Source organism: Artemia franciscana, chromosome 5, assembly GCF_032884065.1.
Source record: "Artemia franciscana chromosome 5, ASM3288406v1, whole genome shotgun sequence".
Classification (NCBI taxonomy): Eukaryota; Metazoa; Arthropoda; class Branchiopoda; order Anostraca; family Artemiidae; genus Artemia; species Artemia franciscana.
The window spans coordinates 56834104-56852593 of NC_088867.1; the positions used below are offsets into that span (position 1 = coordinate 56834104).

At 34.9% G+C, this 18490-nt stretch overlaps 1 protein-coding gene across 4 annotated transcripts in view; it reads left to right on the top strand.

Annotated features, from left to right (window-relative positions):
- The window catches only part of LOC136027625 (hemicentin-2-like), a 255202-nt gene that overhangs the window by 115193 nt on the left and 121519 nt on the right, over positions 1-18490 (top strand). For all 4 annotated transcript variants that reach the window (XR_010617638.1, XM_065705042.1, XM_065705041.1 and 1 more), the window contains 3 exons: positions 367-624; positions 7275-7492; positions 12274-12358. Coding sequence is in view for 3 of the 4 variants with exons in the window: in XM_065705042.1 (XP_065561114.1) it covers positions 367-624; positions 7275-7492; positions 12274-12358 (561 nt within the window). In the remaining variant the exon portion in view is untranslated. The remainder of the gene's footprint in view (positions 1-366; positions 625-7274; positions 7493-12273; positions 12359-18490) is intronic.

Sequence of the window (18490 nt, forward strand, 5' to 3'; positions counted from 1 at the left end):
TTAACGTTGGTTCTTCTTATCATGATTATGACACGTGAAATTCAAACAATCTTGCTCATGATTTTCGGAATACTTCCCGGTCGGCTTGTGTCATCAGATACATGAGACCGACTGTCTAGAATCCATTCCCACTACAAGTTAAGGAATCAGAAAGTCTGCCTTAGCTGAAACGTCAACTCACGGCCAATCTTCTGAACAATTAGTAATTTTGTGTATTTAAACTGAGAGAAGGGTATTTCCCCCCCCCCCCCCCATTTAAAAAAAAATGATCATCCGTTCTTTGTTTTGTTTTCTTCTTTTGTGTTTTGTTTTTGAATAAAGCTACCTACCTATCTACCTATCTGAAAAATTTTTGTTTTTTTTCAGACGTCCCAACGATTTCAATTAGTCAAGCTCCTGATGATATTGAGGAGGCCAATGACAGTGTTTTCGTGACCTGTGTTGCTGACGCCAATCCTCCAGCGACAATCATCTGGAGAAAGTTGGGAAGCCCTGAAATTGTCTCTATTCAAGATAAGTTGGAATTTATACAGATAAATAGAACAAACTCGGGAACCTACACTTGTGAAGCAAAGAATGAACTTGGAGCCTCTGAAGTTATTCAAGTTGAAATCACAGTTAAATGTAAGCGAATAATTTTATATTCTGGAGATGGGAATAGTAAGACAACATATTTTACCAGCTCCCAAATGTTGTTTTGAAAATTCTCCTTTTCATTCAACCACAAAGAAAGACATAGTTTACTTGTGAGAAATGCTGTGATTCAAATTCCTTTCAGTCTCAAAAGTTGAAAAAAAAGAATCTCTCTTTGCGTTCTTTTGTACAGCGCCAAATTTTGACATAGCTGTAAAAGATAAGTGTAATGGGCAAAAAAGGATATGATTTAACCTCTCTTTCTGAAATATGCTGAAGGGATGATGCAACTGGCTTGCAAAAATGTGTCAATAGAAATAAAACCATTGGAGTTAAATTATACTTTGCCATGGGGTACTATAAGACAGGATAAACTTGGGAAGCTGTGCTTGCAAATAATCAAACAAACAACATAGTTGTTCCACAAGGCTAATGCAAGCCTTGAGACACATACCAAAATGAGGCGTTTTGGGTGTGATACTGAAAATCTTCTCCATGCCTACATGTGTTATGTTCACCCATTGCTCGAGTATGTGTACTCGGTGTAGGGTCCACCTGCTATCCACACGGTGGACCTATTACGCGACATAGAGTCCGTCCAGAAAAAAGCAACAAGGATTATACTCCGAAACCGCGACATGCCCTATGATCAAGCCCTTGCGAAACTGAATTTATCTCCGCTTAAAGTCCGGCTTGAACACCTGATTCTGCAATTTGGAAAATCCGTCCTAGCCAATACGAGCCACTGATCACTACTACCAAAACCAGCCCCTCCCAATAGTCAAACTCGTTTACAAAATAAACTTCTACCCCCTAAAGTACGAATAATCTTTATGCCAACTCATTTGTACTTTTCTTCACATCTAAATGCTAAGCCGTAGTTTGTGATTTTTGTTTAAATGTATGATTTTATAAAAAACTGAATTTAGCTCTCTCTCTCTCTCTCAAATTGAATTAGCAGTTATAAGTAAATTATTTTGCTATATTGAGGTAGAAATGGCAAGAAAACATATTTTACCTCTTCCAAAATGTTGTTTTAAAAAGAAATTTGATTCAGCTTTCAGTTGATCATTTAAGTTTTAGCCAATAACCGTGGTTAAATCACCTTGAAAACTGAGTTAAGACTAAAGTGGAGTGGATCAAATATGGGAAAGGCCAGTTAAAATTACTCATTTATCATATCAGCAACAAAGTGGAGACTATCAATTTTTGGAGGACTAGTCGCCTCCTTGACTTGGATCTAAAACTCAAAATGTGCAATTTTTACTTGTACTATTCTGTACGGTTGGTCTTAGTTTCCTATTCTTTTGATTAATGCAGTTTCTTGTCTGAAGCTTGAATTCAGACAACCGAGAATTATGTTTCGATACATAATATGTTCCGATAAAAATATGTTCTGATAACAAATATGTTGGTAAAGGGTTCTCAACACCTTTACTAGTATTATTTGTATTTTAGTATTTCTTCTTTCCGTTTCTTCATCATATTTGGTACTGTAATAGAGAGCTAGAAAGATTAGTTTTTATGTGAAACCATTTCAAAGAGCAGAGCCTTATTCTGTTGGTTCAATGTTTATGAAGCATACTTGTAACCAAGCCGTTTTGTTTATAAGAAGTTTATCAGGGAGAGAAGCATAATCGATCTATTTTAACATTCGGATACTCCAACATTCCAAAAGTAGGGGTATGTTTGAAATTTCGAACTAGCCACAGAGTTTTGAGGTACAATATAGTCTGTTTTTGGGTCATTTGCGGCAATAAAAGTTCCATAAAACATTTATAAGTTAATTCCAAAATACTGCACCAACAAGAAGACTAGATTTGAGTCTGATTTTCAGGATTTGCTGCTTCCCAGTCATTAGACCTATCAACAAAAAACCTGCTAGTAATATATCTGAAAAACTGCTTTCGAAAGGGAAAACACACAATGGGAGATGAGGATAAAAGCAACTGTTGGCTGTGTCATTTACACTGGCTGTTTGGTAATATCTGCTGGTAATAATATCTGCAAAAATCTGCTGATAACACATCTTAAAATCTGCTTTCGAAAGGGAAAACACACAATGGGAGATGAGGATAAAAGCAACTGTTGGCTGTGTCATTTACACTGGCTGTTTGGTAATATCTGCTGGTAATAATATCTACAAAAATCTGCTGATAACACATCCTAAAATCTGCTTTCGAAAGGGAAAGCACACAATGGGAGATGAGGATAAAAGCAATTGTTGGCTGTGTCATTTACACTGGCTATTTGGTAATATCTGCTGGTGATAATATCTGCAAAAATCTGCTGATAATATATCTTAAAATCTGCTTTCGAAAGGGAAAATACACAATGGGAGATGAGGAGAAAAGCAACTATTGGCTGTGTCATTTACACTGGCTGTTTGGTAATATCTGCTGGTAATAATATCTGCAAAAATCTACTGATAACACATCTTAAAATCTGCTTTCGAAAGGGAAAACACACAATGGGAGATGAGGATAAAAGTAACTGTTGGCTGTGTCATTTACACTGGCTGTTTGGTAATATCTGCTGGTAATAATATCTACAAAAATCTGCTGATAACACATCTTAAAATCTGCTTTCGAAAGGGAAAGCACACAATGGGAGATGAGGATAAAAGCAATTGTTGGCTGTGTCATTTACACTGGCTATTTGGTAATATCTGCTGGTGATAATTTCTGCAAAAATCTGCTGATAATATATCTTAAAATCTGCTTTCGAAAGGGAAAATACACAATGGGAGATGAGGAGAAAAGCAACTATTGGCTGTGTCATTTACACTGGCTGTTTGGTAATATCTGCTGGTAATAATATCTGCAAAAATCTGCTGATAAAACATCTTAAAATCTGCTTTCGAAAGGGAAAACACACAATGGGAGATGAGGAAAAAAGCAACTGTTGGCTGTGTCATTTACACTGGCTATTTGGTAATATCTGCTGGTAATAATATCTGCAAAAATCTACTGATAACACATCTTAAAATCTGCTTTCGAAAGGGAAAGCACACAATGGGAGATGAGGATAAAAGCAATTGTTGGCTGTGTCATTTACACTGGCTATTTGGTAATATCTGCTGGTGATAATTTCTGCAAAAATCTGCTGATAATATATCTTAAAATCTGCTTTCGAAAGGGAAAATACACAATGGGAGATGAGGAGAAAAGCAACTATTGGCTGTGTCATTTACACTGGCTGTTTGGTAATATCTGCTGGTAATAATATCTGCAAAAATCTACTGATAACACATCTTAAAATCTGCTTTCGAAAGGGAAAACACACAATGGGAGATGAGGATAAAAGTAACTGTTGGCTGTGTCATTTACACTGGCTGTTTGGTAATATCTGCTGGTAATAATATCTACAAAAATCTGCTGATAACACATCTTAAAATCTGCTTTCGAAAGGGAAAGCACACAATGGGAGATGAGGATAAAAGCAATTGTTGGCTGTGTCATTTACACTGGCTATTTGGTAATATCTGCTGGTGATAATTTCTTCAAAAATCTGCTGATAATATATCTTAAAATCTGCTTTCGAAAGGGAAAATACACAATGGGATATGAGGAGAAAAGCAACTATTGGCTGTGTCATTTACACTGGCTGTTTGGTAATATCTGCTGGTAATAATATATGCAAAAATCTGCTGATAACACATCTTAAAATCTGCTTTCGAAAGGGAAAACACACAATGGGAGATGAGGATAAAAGCAACTGTTGGCTGTGTCATTTACACTGGCTGTTTGGTAATATCTGCTGGTAATAATATCTGCAAAACTCTGCTGATAACACATCTTAAAATCTGCTTTCGAAAGGGAAAACACACAATGGGAGATGAGGATAAAAGCAACTGTTGGCTGTGTCATTTATACTGGCTGTTTGGTAATATCTGCTGGTAACAAATATCTGCAAAAATCTGCTGATAACACATAGTAAAATCTGCTTTAAAAAGGGGAAAACGCACAATGGGAGATGAGGATAAAAGCAACTGTTGGCTGTGTCATTTACACTGGCTGTTTGGTAATATCTGCTGGTAATAATATCTGCAAAAATATGCTGATAACACATCTTAAAATCTGCTTTCGAAAGAGAAAACACACAATGGGAGATGAGGAACAAAGCAACTGTTGGTTGCGTTTAAGCTGGCTGTTTGATTTGATTTTTCGGTTGATGTAACATGTGACCGGCTATAGAATTCTGTAGCTATGGAATTTTCTACCACAGAATCGCAAAATTTCCCATTACTCATCTCGGAAAATTCCATGCAAAAATATATGTATTAAATTGGACTTAACAGCCGTATACAAATGCCGTTCGGTCTGATTTCTCAGCTGATGTGACATGCGTCCCAGTGTTCAATTCTCTACCTAAATATTGGAGAAGGTTAACTCTGTACATTTAAGGTAAATTTAAAGAAATTTACCCGGGGAAACTTTTTGGATAGATAAGTCTAGGTTTCTTTATTTTTTTAAAGATATTTATTTTTTTATATTGGAATTTGTTGTTAGATTAAACTTTATTAGATAACTTTAATTAGTGTGGTGGAGTGAATCCCGTATGAAAGAAAGATAAGGATCATTTACAGTGTTCTTTATTTCTGTTTTGTTCTAGTTTTCTATTTTCTTAATAGGATTATTCCTAGACGCTAAACAAACTTGTCGATAATTGGACTTTTCTCTTTTTTCTAATTTGATTTTGAGCGAGTTGTCTATGTATTGATTTTATTCTAATAGAAATAAAAAGAAATGCAGATATTACTTTCGCAACAAGTTCAAATTAAAATACGGTGATCAAATCAATTTTTATATTTTGTCTGTACTCGCAATAAATTTAGGTTTTATTCCTGTTTACTCTTGCCGCACTTAAACGTAATATCAACACAATGTCTGTGAAATAGTTCATTCATCAGCTTCATTATCAATCAACATAAAGACAAGAGATAGAAAATCGTAAACAAATTACCTGTAAATGATAATTCTTATGGCCAGTTTAGCATAGATATTACTTACATACTATAAGTCATATTGCTGTCGCTGCAGGGATTTGGTGGCGCTTTGCTCCCTAAGCACAAGTGTAGCTCTTAAAAAAAATTGACAATTGTTCTTTTCTTTATTTGGCATATTGATTTATTTGAACCTCATTAATTTATTTGCAACGGTGTATAATTGTGTATCCAATATTCAATCAGAAGAACAATATACTTAGTTTTTATTTGATAGAATTTCTTGAAGTACCGAGGACACAAAGTGAAATTTGATTGTTTGAAATTGTTAAGTTGAAATTAGACTACCCTATCTGTACAATATCACAGCCGTCCATATATCAAAAAAGTAAAACATCAGGAATTCAGTTTTGATGGAAAAGACTTCCGTATGCAGTCGTGCAGTTTTTGGAAGTATCAGTGTCTAGCTTATAAAAATTAAAAAGGCGTAACTCACCTTTGAGGTGCAGCTGTCTTTGAGAGTCAACAGGTTGTTAATGTTTTAATTTTTTGTGGAGGAAAACTCTATCCAAATAAATTTTACGGATATATTTTCATGGCTCAGTTTGGCAACACCGCAAAAAATGCGGTATCCCCTTGAAATCCTTATAATTTTGAAACAACTAAATAAAAAGATTTGCGATTTTCAGGTTTGAATATAACTAAGATGATTCGAGGGCAAAAAGTGTATTTTTTTTCTTTTTTGATTTCCTGGGTACTCTAAACGAAACAGTGTATTTACCAAGTGTAAGTACAGATGTACTAATATTCACTTTATTGCACGAGGAATAACGGTACAGCGAAACCTCATAAATAAGATCTATATTAAACGACAATCTAATAAATTTGCTAGTATCGTCCACTAAGCATTGTCCCAGCTTTTACTCTGAATGGCTTCACTCTAGTTTTATGAACAACGTAATAAACAGCTGATCTTAAAAGAGAGTTAGGGGGAAACTTCTCCGCTTGTTAATAGCCCTCGAGAAAATATGTTCACTTTAGAATAAGATAGGTCAAGTCCAACGCTTTTTGTATATGGATATAACTTCATTTTCATGTGGAAGACCCCATTCCAGATTGCTTTGCATTTTATTTTAATTCAGGAGTGCCAACTTTCAAAAATACAGGAAGGGGGAGGGCAGACAGTTGACAGTACTCCATTCACTTTTTTTAGCCTGTAAAGATAACAGTAATATTTATTATACATATATTACTCTCTAAAAGTATCTAATCAGAGTATCTCTAATCAGAGCACTGGGTAAAAAAGCACGCAACAAAAATAATTAATAAAACCCAAAACTAAGTAGATGAGCATACTGATGATTCAGGGCCACATTTCACTCATCTAACTTCAGGTTAGTGTCTGCTTTTTAAATTTTCGTAGAAAGTTTACTTAGAAAGCAAACTGCTTGCTTCTTTTTGTATGCAAAAGTAATTGTAGACCATCTTCAAAGATCTAATATCGTAATAATTGAGTTTGAACCCTAATACACCATCTCTGAAACTCGTTCATAAATATTTAGAGGGTCGACATCATCTGAGCTAGGCCTTATATCCATTCAACAAAAGACACTTGATCCTCTCTAGTTCATTCACTAGTAACATTACACATAAATACGCCTGATTTGACACTTGAAACCCAAATTCACTTATTTAGATCCACCTAATGATGTCAAGATTGAAGGGGTTACAAACGCACCCGTCACAGGGGTCGTTGGTGGATCTGTCCGACTTGAATGCAGAGCTGATTCAGTACCTAAGCCGCATTTTTCGTGGTTTCGAAAGACAGATGGTCAAAAAGAAGCTATACTAATTGGTGAGAAAGCAGGAATGGGCGAGTATTTGGTCTTAAACAATGTCTCCTACAGAGATCAGGTCAGTTTTCCTTTTCATTTGATTAATTCTTATTTATTTTTTGCCGCTTAATAACGGGCAGACACATAACGAGGGGAATCCCTGTGCTCGCCCTAACTTCAAGTGTGTTAAATTTGTCCATACTTTTCCAATATTTTCAAATAATTTGCCTTGCTTTACCGTTTAAATGAACCTATACCCCTTGAATATGCCCCATAAAAATTAAAATATTAGCCTTGTTCCATCCAAACTTAATTTTGGAATAATTAGCATACACAAAATAAATGATCATCTCCCTTCCAAAATGCCTTGGCTTTGGCTATAGTTCTATATTTTTCTATATGTTAATGTAATCTACCTGTTTCTGGAGGGAGTTAAAAAACCCAAAACAACCCCAAAATTTTCAAGTAACCCCACAAAATTTTCAAATAATTTGCATTGTTTTGCGTTTAAATGAACCTAAACCCCTTAAATATGCCCTATAAAAATTAAAATATTAGCCTTGTTCCATCCAAACTTGATTTTGCAATAATTAGCATACACAAAATAAATGATCATCTCCCTTCCAAAATGCCTTGGCTTTGGCTATAGTTCTACATTTTCTAGCATGTTAATATAATCTACCTGTTTCGGGAGGGGGTTGAAAAATCAACGACAACCCTTTAAAATAAATTCTTGTGCACCTGCTTGTTGTAATTATTACATTGTTAATTAGAACAAATTAAAAGGAGACTTCAGTTGGTTTTTCGGATGTCAGAACAGAAACGATAATTATACCCAACACTAAACCATGAAACATTATGTTTTTTAGTCGTAATCAGACTAATTTTTTGGCAAAAATGGTGAAAATGAAAAGAAATCCAAAATTTTGTTCTACATGAAGAAATTTTTACTAGATGAAATCGAATAACAATTTATGCACATTTTTATGTTGAAGGAAAGACAGAGTAGTTTTGTTTAGCCTGTTATCCCATTTTTGTACAGCTGCAGCCACAATAGTCTATTCGTAATCTCTAGGCTTTTTACCAGCATCCGCACTAACAATGCTTGCTAACAATTTTGTGTTAGCTGGAGGAAACAAAAGTGTTTAGCTAGCAAACTGTCAGCTAGCAATTCTTAGGAACGCATTAATTGAGCAAAAAATAAAAAAAATACAAGCATGGAAAAAAAACATCTGCAAGGCTGATTAGGCTAACCAGTCTCTGAAGATACATGTTTGAAACAAAAAAAATAATTTGCTAACTGCAAGAAACAGTAGTAGTCAGGCATTTTTAGCAATATTTGTAGCGTAGAGACTAATGATTCGGCTTTCCTGCTTTATCAGCTTTAAATGTTGTACTTTAAAATTCTCCAATGATTTTTTTTTTCTAAAAACTCGATTTGTTCAAGAAATCTGCTAGATTGTGGTAACACAATTGTTAAAATAATTGATAACTGACAATTTGAGGACGTAAAAACTTTGGAACTAAAAATTTACGTAAATTTTTCATAGTCCTTTGGAAGAGGTTTTTGTAAAGGATGGACTCAACAACCTCTTCTCTTGCACTTGATTAGAAAACTTCATACCTAACCCAAAATTTCCAACGAAATAATATAGCTTTTAGACGTCCGTTTCCGCCGCAAGAACTATTCATTTCATATTGTTTCTAGAGGTAATCTAAACTGAACGCCAGTGATGTTGCATAGAATTCTTGGATTTATAACTTTTGTTATTGATTTTCCCTCTTCAAGTAGTAGCGGATTGCAGATTGAATATAAACATTTTTCATTGTTTCTGATACTTACTATCAAACAGTTCGTGGTAACGAACTGTAGTAAGGAGCGACCCGGCTCAATAGTAACCAAAACTCTAAAAAATGGAATTTTGATACCAATACCTACATCAAAAGAATCGCATTTTAATGCTTTTTAAAACAGTAATTTTTTACTGTTTTAAAAAGAAGAATTGAGAGACAGAGTCAAACTTTAGCGTAAAGAGCGGGGCGTTGATGAGGAAGCAGCCTCTTTCATATACGAAGTAATTTCTGTTCGTTTTAAGTTTTAATGTCGCTCCTTACTTTCAGTTAAAAAAACTTGTTTTTTTTATTTAATCTTTCAAAGAGCTTTACAATTGAAGGAATTTAACAGAGAAGTGCGGAGAAGGGCGGAGGGATGATCTTACCAACTCTAAAGTTTGAATCTTTCGCTCAATTCTACTTTATAAAACAGTAAATAACTTTAGCCTAAAGAGCGGAGCGTTGAGGAGGGAATAGCTCCTTTCATACACGAAGTAATTTCTGTTCGTTTTAAATTTTAATGTCGCTCCTTACTTTCAGTTAAAAAAACTTGTTTTTTGTTTAATTTCTGAACGTTTTTGAATTAATGCATGTTTGATTTTGGCTCTCAGCAGATGAATAATTAAAACGAAATTTGCGTACTAATTTTTTTTCTAAATGGCTTTCTCTTAGTTTTGATCAGACGATTTTGAGAAAAAGGGTGGGGGAGGAGGCCTAGTTGCCCTCCAATTTTTCGGTTATTGAAAAGGCAACTAGAATTTTTAATTTTTAATGAATATTTTTAATAGTAAAAAAATGTACGTAACTTACAAATTAACTTACTTAATGAACTTCTATATTTGTATTTTTTTTATTATGTATATGAGGGGGTTTTCCCCCTCGTTAATACCTCGCTCCATTGAATGCAGCTGTACTCTGTGTTTTAGGAATCGAGTTTTTCCATGTCCAATTAACACTACGGTCACCAATACTGGTACCAGTCTCTTACTGGCTCATCAGATTTACGATGTTTCCTAGGAATTTCCGGTAAAATTATAAACGAGCTACTTTTTGATATCTTGGAAAGAGGTTAGGCAAGCAAAATCTAACTTTTAATGGGTGGATCTACAGACTAAAGTATGTCCTGGGAAAGTATTTTGAAGTACCTAGCTCCACTCCTTCTTCCTGTAGAGGGCACTGACCATTGATGACCTTTAAATAGGCCATCTTTCTGTTATAAAAGTAAAGCCTTGCAAAGTAGATCTTCTGCTTAAATGAAGTACAAGAAAAGTATTTTCAGCTGTAAAATTTGCCCAGTCCCAATTTATGAAATTTTAAATATCTGTAAATGCATTTCCTAAATTTAGAAAAAAAATTGATATGGCTTTGAATTCTACTCAAATAACTGGAAATGTATTTTAAAAACTAAAACCAGAGAAAAAGAAACTGAAAACTGAAAATAAGGAATAATATTTTTTTTATCAAAATCCCAAAGGGAATAGACATGTCAAGTAGACAGAACTCTAAGACTTAGAAATCAGAGAAGGGTTAACATAGTAGATTCGCAACAACTTCCTGGAAAATAAAAGGTCCATTTGGGAATAAAAGTGTGCATTTGCCAAGATATTGCAGCATCTGCTGGAGCATTTTTAAAATAAAACTTTAGAATAGTATACATTCAAATATCTATCGAAAGTTTTGTCAAGCTTTTAATTAGTAGTAGCTTGGCAACAAATTTCCAATGGGTTCCCGGAGTATGTTTTTGGCCCTGAATTGATTACTGAAAGTTTCATATCCCAACCTAACCCCTTTCTAAAGTAACGAAAAGTAGCTCGTCTAGAAGCTTTCCAAATTCTGCATCTTTAGAAATTGTCAAATATTAATTTTGGAATTTGTGAAATATATTTGTAATCAGTATATAATTTTACTTTATTTTAGTGCTTAATTTTCAAATGTAAGAATAAAAGTGCCGTGGTAATTTGGGATGTTTTTTTAATCTCTTTGTCAGCACTTGTAGGCTTTGGAGCCAGTAGCCTTGATCCATGAGCAAATTATGGAAGGAGGGAGGCAAAGTCTGTTTTTTCAAAATTTAGGGGGATATTTTTATCGATTTTTTCAATGAAAATACCAAAACAGGTAATTTTATATGTAAAACCTAGCAATACGAAAAAAATCCTGTCAAGTTCCTCTCCTCTGAGGCCTCTTTCACTCTACTTTAGTCTGAACTTTAGGATACTGCTTCTTGTCTGATCTTGCTCTCTTTTGAACAGCTTTAACTGTTCAAGCTGTTCAGCTTTAACTGTAATTTTGCTTGTATTCGTCGTCACTGACAATGAGTCGGTTTTTCCGTCGGTTAAACAGCTAAACTAGAGACATAGAGATGATATGAAAGCTCATCATTGTGTTTTATGGGCAGTGAACCACCCAGTTGAAATATTTCACCGAGGCTAACGTTATGGCGCATGAACAGCAGAAAACAGAACAAAACTGAAACAAAACGTAAAAACAGTTGTTTTCCTGGCTAGGACATTAATTGTGGTAGTTCATGGTTCGGATTATTTGCCCAAAGCTACGGATTGCACTCGCGGCCAAAGACAAAAAATCAAGAGATCGGTTACTGCGCAACGCAGACCGTTGTCAGCATGTGAAAATTTTTTTTTAAGTTCATGCAAAAACTCTGGGAGAAATATTTTTACAGATTTCTATTAGTTGCATCAGCAAATTGCCCAGGCAAAAGCACTTTTGTAATGTAAAAAAAACCTTACTGAAAAAGAAATGAAGCTCAAAATTACTATTATAGCTAAAATGGTAATTTTGCAATGTCAACAAAGAGAAGAATCCCAATCAAAATTCTACCTGTTGTTTAAACATATTCGGTTACATATTTTTAGATAAGAACATATTCACATATTTTTACATAATTCGGTTACATAAGAACATATGCAATAGTTTAGTTATAGATCAAAACAATGTAATATCTAAGGTTTAATATCTATTTTAACGCTTAAATTTAAATACCAAGTATTATTTGATGTGTTTATATTGCAGGGTGAATACTTCTGCGAGGCTTCAAACAAAATAAAAGGCAATATTCGTAAGGCCAGAAGTAAACCAGCTATTTTACGTCTATCTGGTAAGGACATTTGTTTAAATTATTAACGTTTATTATTATTTAAGATGTAAGTTCTAAACTTTGGTTAATTATTTATTTACTTTTACTTGGTCTAGGATACAGGTTGAGTACAGGTCTCTGTGGTACAGAAACATGGAAGAATGTTGTCTTTCACTGGGTGTTGTCTTTAGTCCTAGAAGTGGCTACTTCAAGCCAAGTCTTGCTTACTTTGGTGTGCCGTCTGGATTGATGGTCAGATAATAAAATTTATCCCCTTGAATTACATGCAAATGGATAAAATACTGGATACATATCCTTCAGGGCTATTGCTGGCACAAAATCGTCGAACTGACATTTCAATTTCAGGATCTTTTTTTACAGTATAACGTAGCAAGCCTGTCGCCCAAACTTGCTGCAGCTGGAATCGGACCCAGACCCGTATTGCCAAGCAGACTACCAATCTACTGTGCTACCATTGGGTCACGCAAATTGAAGTTGGTTTAATTGAATTATCTCGTGGCACATTTATGATATTGATACAGTTTTGATGGTCATACAAAATTTGGTTTTAAGACGTTTGGTGACCTATCGTATCTGTAATCGAAGCATCGCATGTGTTTCTTCTGGATGGAGCCCTGCAGATCATATCTTTTGAGATGGCTAACATTATGTGTCTATCGTTGCAGCTCCTAGCCACTTAAACAAAGCAGGGATTTGTTTTTTGTAATATTTTACTCAAGTGTTTTTTTTTTTTTTGTCCAAACTAGAATAACATCAATTACAGAATTCAGTTCCAGAGCTAAAAAAACCATCAGTTCCAGAGCTAAAAAAAAACCATCAGTTCCTGTGGGATGACAAACATTATGTATTTATTATTGTAGCTCCTAGCCACTTTAAAAAAACAGGGGTTGGCTTTTTCTAAATAATGTATCTTAACTTTTTTCATCGCCTAAGTTAACAAAATCCGTTCCAGAATTCAGTTCCAGCCGGAAGACTAACATTATGTATTTACCATTATAGCTCCTAGCCACATTTTTCTCAAGCTTTTTTTTTTTTTTTTTTGCCTAAGCTAAAAAAGGAATACTTTGCTCAGTTTAGTACCCTGGTAAATGTCTGGTATCCTGTCCTGGTAAGTATCTTGTTAAAAAAAATTATCTACTCTCCCTCAATGTTCTTACCAAAGTGTTATCAGGTCTAAACCCCAAAATTGCGCTAGCAGGGCACTGACTTGAAATTCTTAGTAAGGTATATTTAAATACAATACCTCATTATGGAGTATGTTCTTGCGATATTTTCCAGCAATAGAAGCATTTCTGAGTTCAAGATAGTTCAGAGTAAAGTTCAGTATTCAAAGCAAAGATTTTCTCAGGAAGCAGGGAATTATTTTAAGTATTTTCGTTTGTTCGGCTAGATATATAGATGAGGCTTTAATCGTAAAAAGTCTATGCTTCTTTTAACATTCCAAGAACAGAGACTTTGCTACTGAAATCGTTAAAAATAAACAAGGATGTTTAAATAATCGATCTGCTACTTGAAATATTTGTGAATACGTTTGTCAAAGCTACGATAGAATACTGCTTCCATTTCAAACAATTCGTGGTAACGAACTGTAGTAAGGAGCGACCCGGCTCAATAGTAACCAAAACTCTAAAAAATAAAATTTTTATGCCAATAGTTACATCAAAAGAATCGTATTTTAATGCTGATTTTAAATATAATTAAATAAAAAAAACTAGTTTTTTTAACTGAAAGTAAGGAGCGACATTAAAACTTAAAACGAACAGAAATTACTCCGTATATGAAATGGGTTGTCCCCTCCGCAGTCCCACGCTCTTTACGCTAAAGTTTTTAATTGTTTTAAAAAGTAGAATTGTGGCAAAGAGTCAAACTTTAGCGTAAAGAGCGTGGGACTGCGGAGGGGACAACCCATTTCATATACGGAGTAATTTCTGTTCGTTTTAAGTTTTAATGTCGCTCCTTACTTTCAGTTAAAAAAACTAGTTTTTTTTATTTAATTTCTGAACGTTTTTGAATTAATGCATGTTTGATTTTGGCTCTCCGCACATAAATTATTGAAATGAAATTAGTATATTAATTTTTTTTTTGGCTAAAACGTCTGTACACTTCCCAATAACCATTACTATATGTAAACACTGGTCAAAGTTTGTAACTTGCAGCCCCTCCCCCAGGAATTGTGGGGGAGTAAGTCATTCCCAAAGACATAGTTATTATGGTTTTCGACTATGCGGAACAAAATGGCTATCTTAAAATTTTAATCTGTTGACTTTTGGAAAAAAATTAGCCTGGGAGGGGGCCTATTTGCCCTCCAATTTTTTTATCACTTAAAAGGGCACTAGAACTTTTCATTTCCGTAAGAATGAGCCCTCTTGCGACACTCTAAGACCACCTGGTCGATACGATGACCCCTGGGGAAAAGAAAAAAACAACAACAAACAAACAAATAAACACGCACCCGTGATTTGTCTTCTGGCAAAAAATATGAAATTCCACATTTTTTTAGATAGGAGCTTGAAATTTTTGCTATAGAGTTCTCTGATATGCCGAATGCGATAGTGTGATTTTCGTTAAGATTCTATGACTTTTAGGGGATGTTTCCCCCTTTTTTCCAAAATAGGGCAAATATTCTCAGGCTCGTAACTTTTGATGACAAAGACTAAATTAATTGGAACTTATATATTTAGAATCAGCGTAAAAATTCGATTCTTTTGATGTATCTTTTAGCATCAAAATTCCGTTTTTTAGAGTTCCGTTTACTATTGAGCCGGGTCGCCCCTTACTACAGTTCTTTACCACGAACTGTTTGAAAAGAAAATAATTCGGTATTTCTGGGCTTCTGACATTATTACTCCTTTGCGGAAGTTAGGCTCAAAATTGAAAAAGGATTATATTTTTCCTCTGGGCCCCTTCCACCTCTTAGTTCGTTTATTTTCCCGTTAGTTTTCACCTGTTTTCGCTTTATAGTTGTGTTATCTCTTAGCAGTTCTTTCGTTAGTTGAGTTATGGTTGTGGTATATATGTTTTATCGCTCGTATAGTTGTGTTATTTTCAAATTATACTCCATAATAGAGAGGCTCCGAACACCCAGCATTGTATATTAAGCTCTGAATTTGACGTTTTTTTCTAACGTGACCAGATTCGTCCTGCGCCCTTTTCATTGAATTTTTTCCCCCATGGCATATTTCTCCAAGGAAAGATCCTCCCACATAGCCCCCTCCCTCAACCCTACCCCCAAAACCAAAAAAATCCCCCTGAAAACGTCTGTACACTTCCCAATAACCATTATTATATGTAAAAACTGGTTGAAGTTTGTAACTTGCAGCCCCTCCCCCAGGAACTGTTGGGGAGTAAGTCACCCCCAAATACATATTTATTATGATTTTCGACTATGCTGAACAAAATGGCTATCTCAAAATTTTGATCCGTTGACTTTGGGAAAAAAATGAGCGTGGGAGGGGGCCTAGATGCCCTCCAATTTTTTTGGTCACTTAAAAAGGGCACTAGAACTTTTCATTTCCGTTAGAATGAGCCCTCTTGCGACATTCTAGGACCACTTGGTCGATACGATGACCCCTGGGAAAAAAAAAAAAAAAAAAAAAAAAAAAAAAAAAAAAAAAAAAAACAAATAAACACGCACCCGTGATTTGTCTTCTGGCAAAAAATACAAAATTCCACATTTTTGTAGATAGGAGCTTGAAACTTCTACAGTAGGGTTCTCTGATACGCTGAATCTGATGGTGTCATTTTCGTTAAGATCCTACGACTGTTAGGGGGTGTTTCCCCCTATTTTCCTAAATAAGGCAAATTTTCCCAGGCTCGTAACTTTTGATGGGTAAGACTAAACTTGATGAAACTTATACATTTAAAATCAGCATTAAAATGCGATTCTTTTGATGTAGCTATTGATATCAAAATTCAATTTTTTAGAGTTTTGGTTACTATTGAGCCGGATCGCTCCTTACTACAGTTCGTTACCACGAACTGTTTGATTCGTTACCACGAACTGTCTGATAAGTTTCATCAAGATTAGTCTTACCTGTCAAAAGTTACAAGCCTGAGAAGATTTGCCTCATTTTAGAAAATAGGGGGAAATACCCCTCAAAAGTCATACGATCTTAACGAAAATCACATCATCAAATTCAGTGTATCAGAGAACCTTACTGTAGAAGTTTCAAGCCCCTATCTACAAAAATGTGGAATTTATCATTTTTTGCCAGAAGACAAATCACGGATGCGTGTTTATTTGCTTTTTTTCCCAGGGGTGATCGTATCGACACAGTGATCCTAGAATGTCGCAAAAGGGCTCATTCTAACGGAAATTAAAAGTTCTAGTGCCCTTTTTAAGTGACCAAAAAATTGGAGGGCTCCTAGGCCTCCCCCACGCTCATTTTTTTCCAAAGTCACCGGATCAAAATTCTGAGATATCCATTTTATTCATCATAGTCGAATAACCTAATAACTATTTCTTTGGGGACGACTTACTCCCCCGCAGTCGCCGTGGGAGGGGCTGCAAGCTACAAACTTTGACCTGTGTTTACATATAGTAATGGTTACTGGGAAGTGTACAGACGTTTTCAGGGGGATTTTTTGTTTTGGGGGGAGAGTTGAAGGGGGGCTACATGGGAGAATCTTTCAGTGGAGGAACGTTTTATTGGGGAAGAGACTTTCAATGGAGGGGGTGCAGGAATTTCTAACATTATTTAAAAAAAAAAAATGAAAAAATAAATATGAAAAGTTTTTTCTACTGAAAGTGAGGAGCATCATTAAAACTTAAAACGAAACTTAAAACCTCCTCGTAATACCTCGCTCTTTACGCTAAAGTATTTTTAGTAATTTCAACTATTTATTCTACGGCCTTTGTGATTCAGGGGTCATTCTTAAGGAATTGGGAGAAAATTTAAGCTTTAGTGTAAAGAGCGAGGTATCGATGAGGGGTGAGCCCCCTCATATACGCAATAAAAACATACGAATATAGAAGTTCGCTACGTAAGTTAATTCGTAAGTTACGTATATATTTTACTTATGAAAACGTTCGTAAAAAATTAAAAGTTATAGTTGCCTTTTTAAGTAATCAAAAAATTGAGGGCAACTAGGCCTCCTCTCTCGCTCCTTTTTCTTTCAAAATCTTCCGATTAAAACTATGAAAAAGCCATTTAGCCCAAAAAAATTAATATGCAAATTTCGTTTTAATTATTTATGCGTGGAGAGTCAAGATAAAAAAAATGCATTAATTAAAAAACGTCCAGAAATTAAAAAAAAACAAGTTTTTTTTAAATGAAAGTAAGGAGCGACGTTAAAACTTAAAACGAACAAAAATTGCTTCGTATATGAAAGGGGCTGCTTCCTCATCAACGTCCCGCTCTTTACGCTAAAGTTTTTACTGTTTTAAAATGTAGAGTTGAGAGAAAGAGCTAAACTTTAGCGTAAAGAGCGGGACGTTGATGAGGAAGCAGCCCCTTATTTTGTTCGTTTTAAGTTTTAATGTCGCTCCTTACTTTCATTTAAAAAAGTTTGTTTTTTTTTAAATTAATATTAAGCTTGTGTTTGGATGTATAAACAGTATGACATAAAACTTGTAGATCTTAAGCTAGTGGTTTCAATTGTGGGGAGGCAGGAAGCTGGCAGGGGACCTATGTATTTCCAGTACTTTCATAAAACTTGCGAAAAAACGATAAATTTGCCCCCTGTAGATTTTGCGAATTAACGCCACTACCCTGGACTTTGAACAAGGGACAGTCTTTCCTAGTAAATATTGTGTTATAGCACCTTTTGTTGCTTACAACTTTCATGACATAATTATATTAAAAAGGTAATATAAATCGAATGATAATTACAAAGAGGTCTAGAAACAATTAAAAAGAAAAAAGGGCGTATTTACTTATCTGATGAATCTGTTCTGTGAATCTCCAGATTTACAATAAGCATATTTTGAATTGGCTGGAAAACCATCTGGGTGTTCACTTTTTCCTGGCATGTCTAGCTCGACAATGGTGGTCTTAGAAAAATGAGTGACGACTCATTCAAAACATGATGTTTCAAAGTAAGTGCATTTCATAATTAGACATCTTCAGTGTCAGCTGGAGATGGCATTTATGATCAAACTTTACGAGTAACATTACAAACGAAATTACGCAT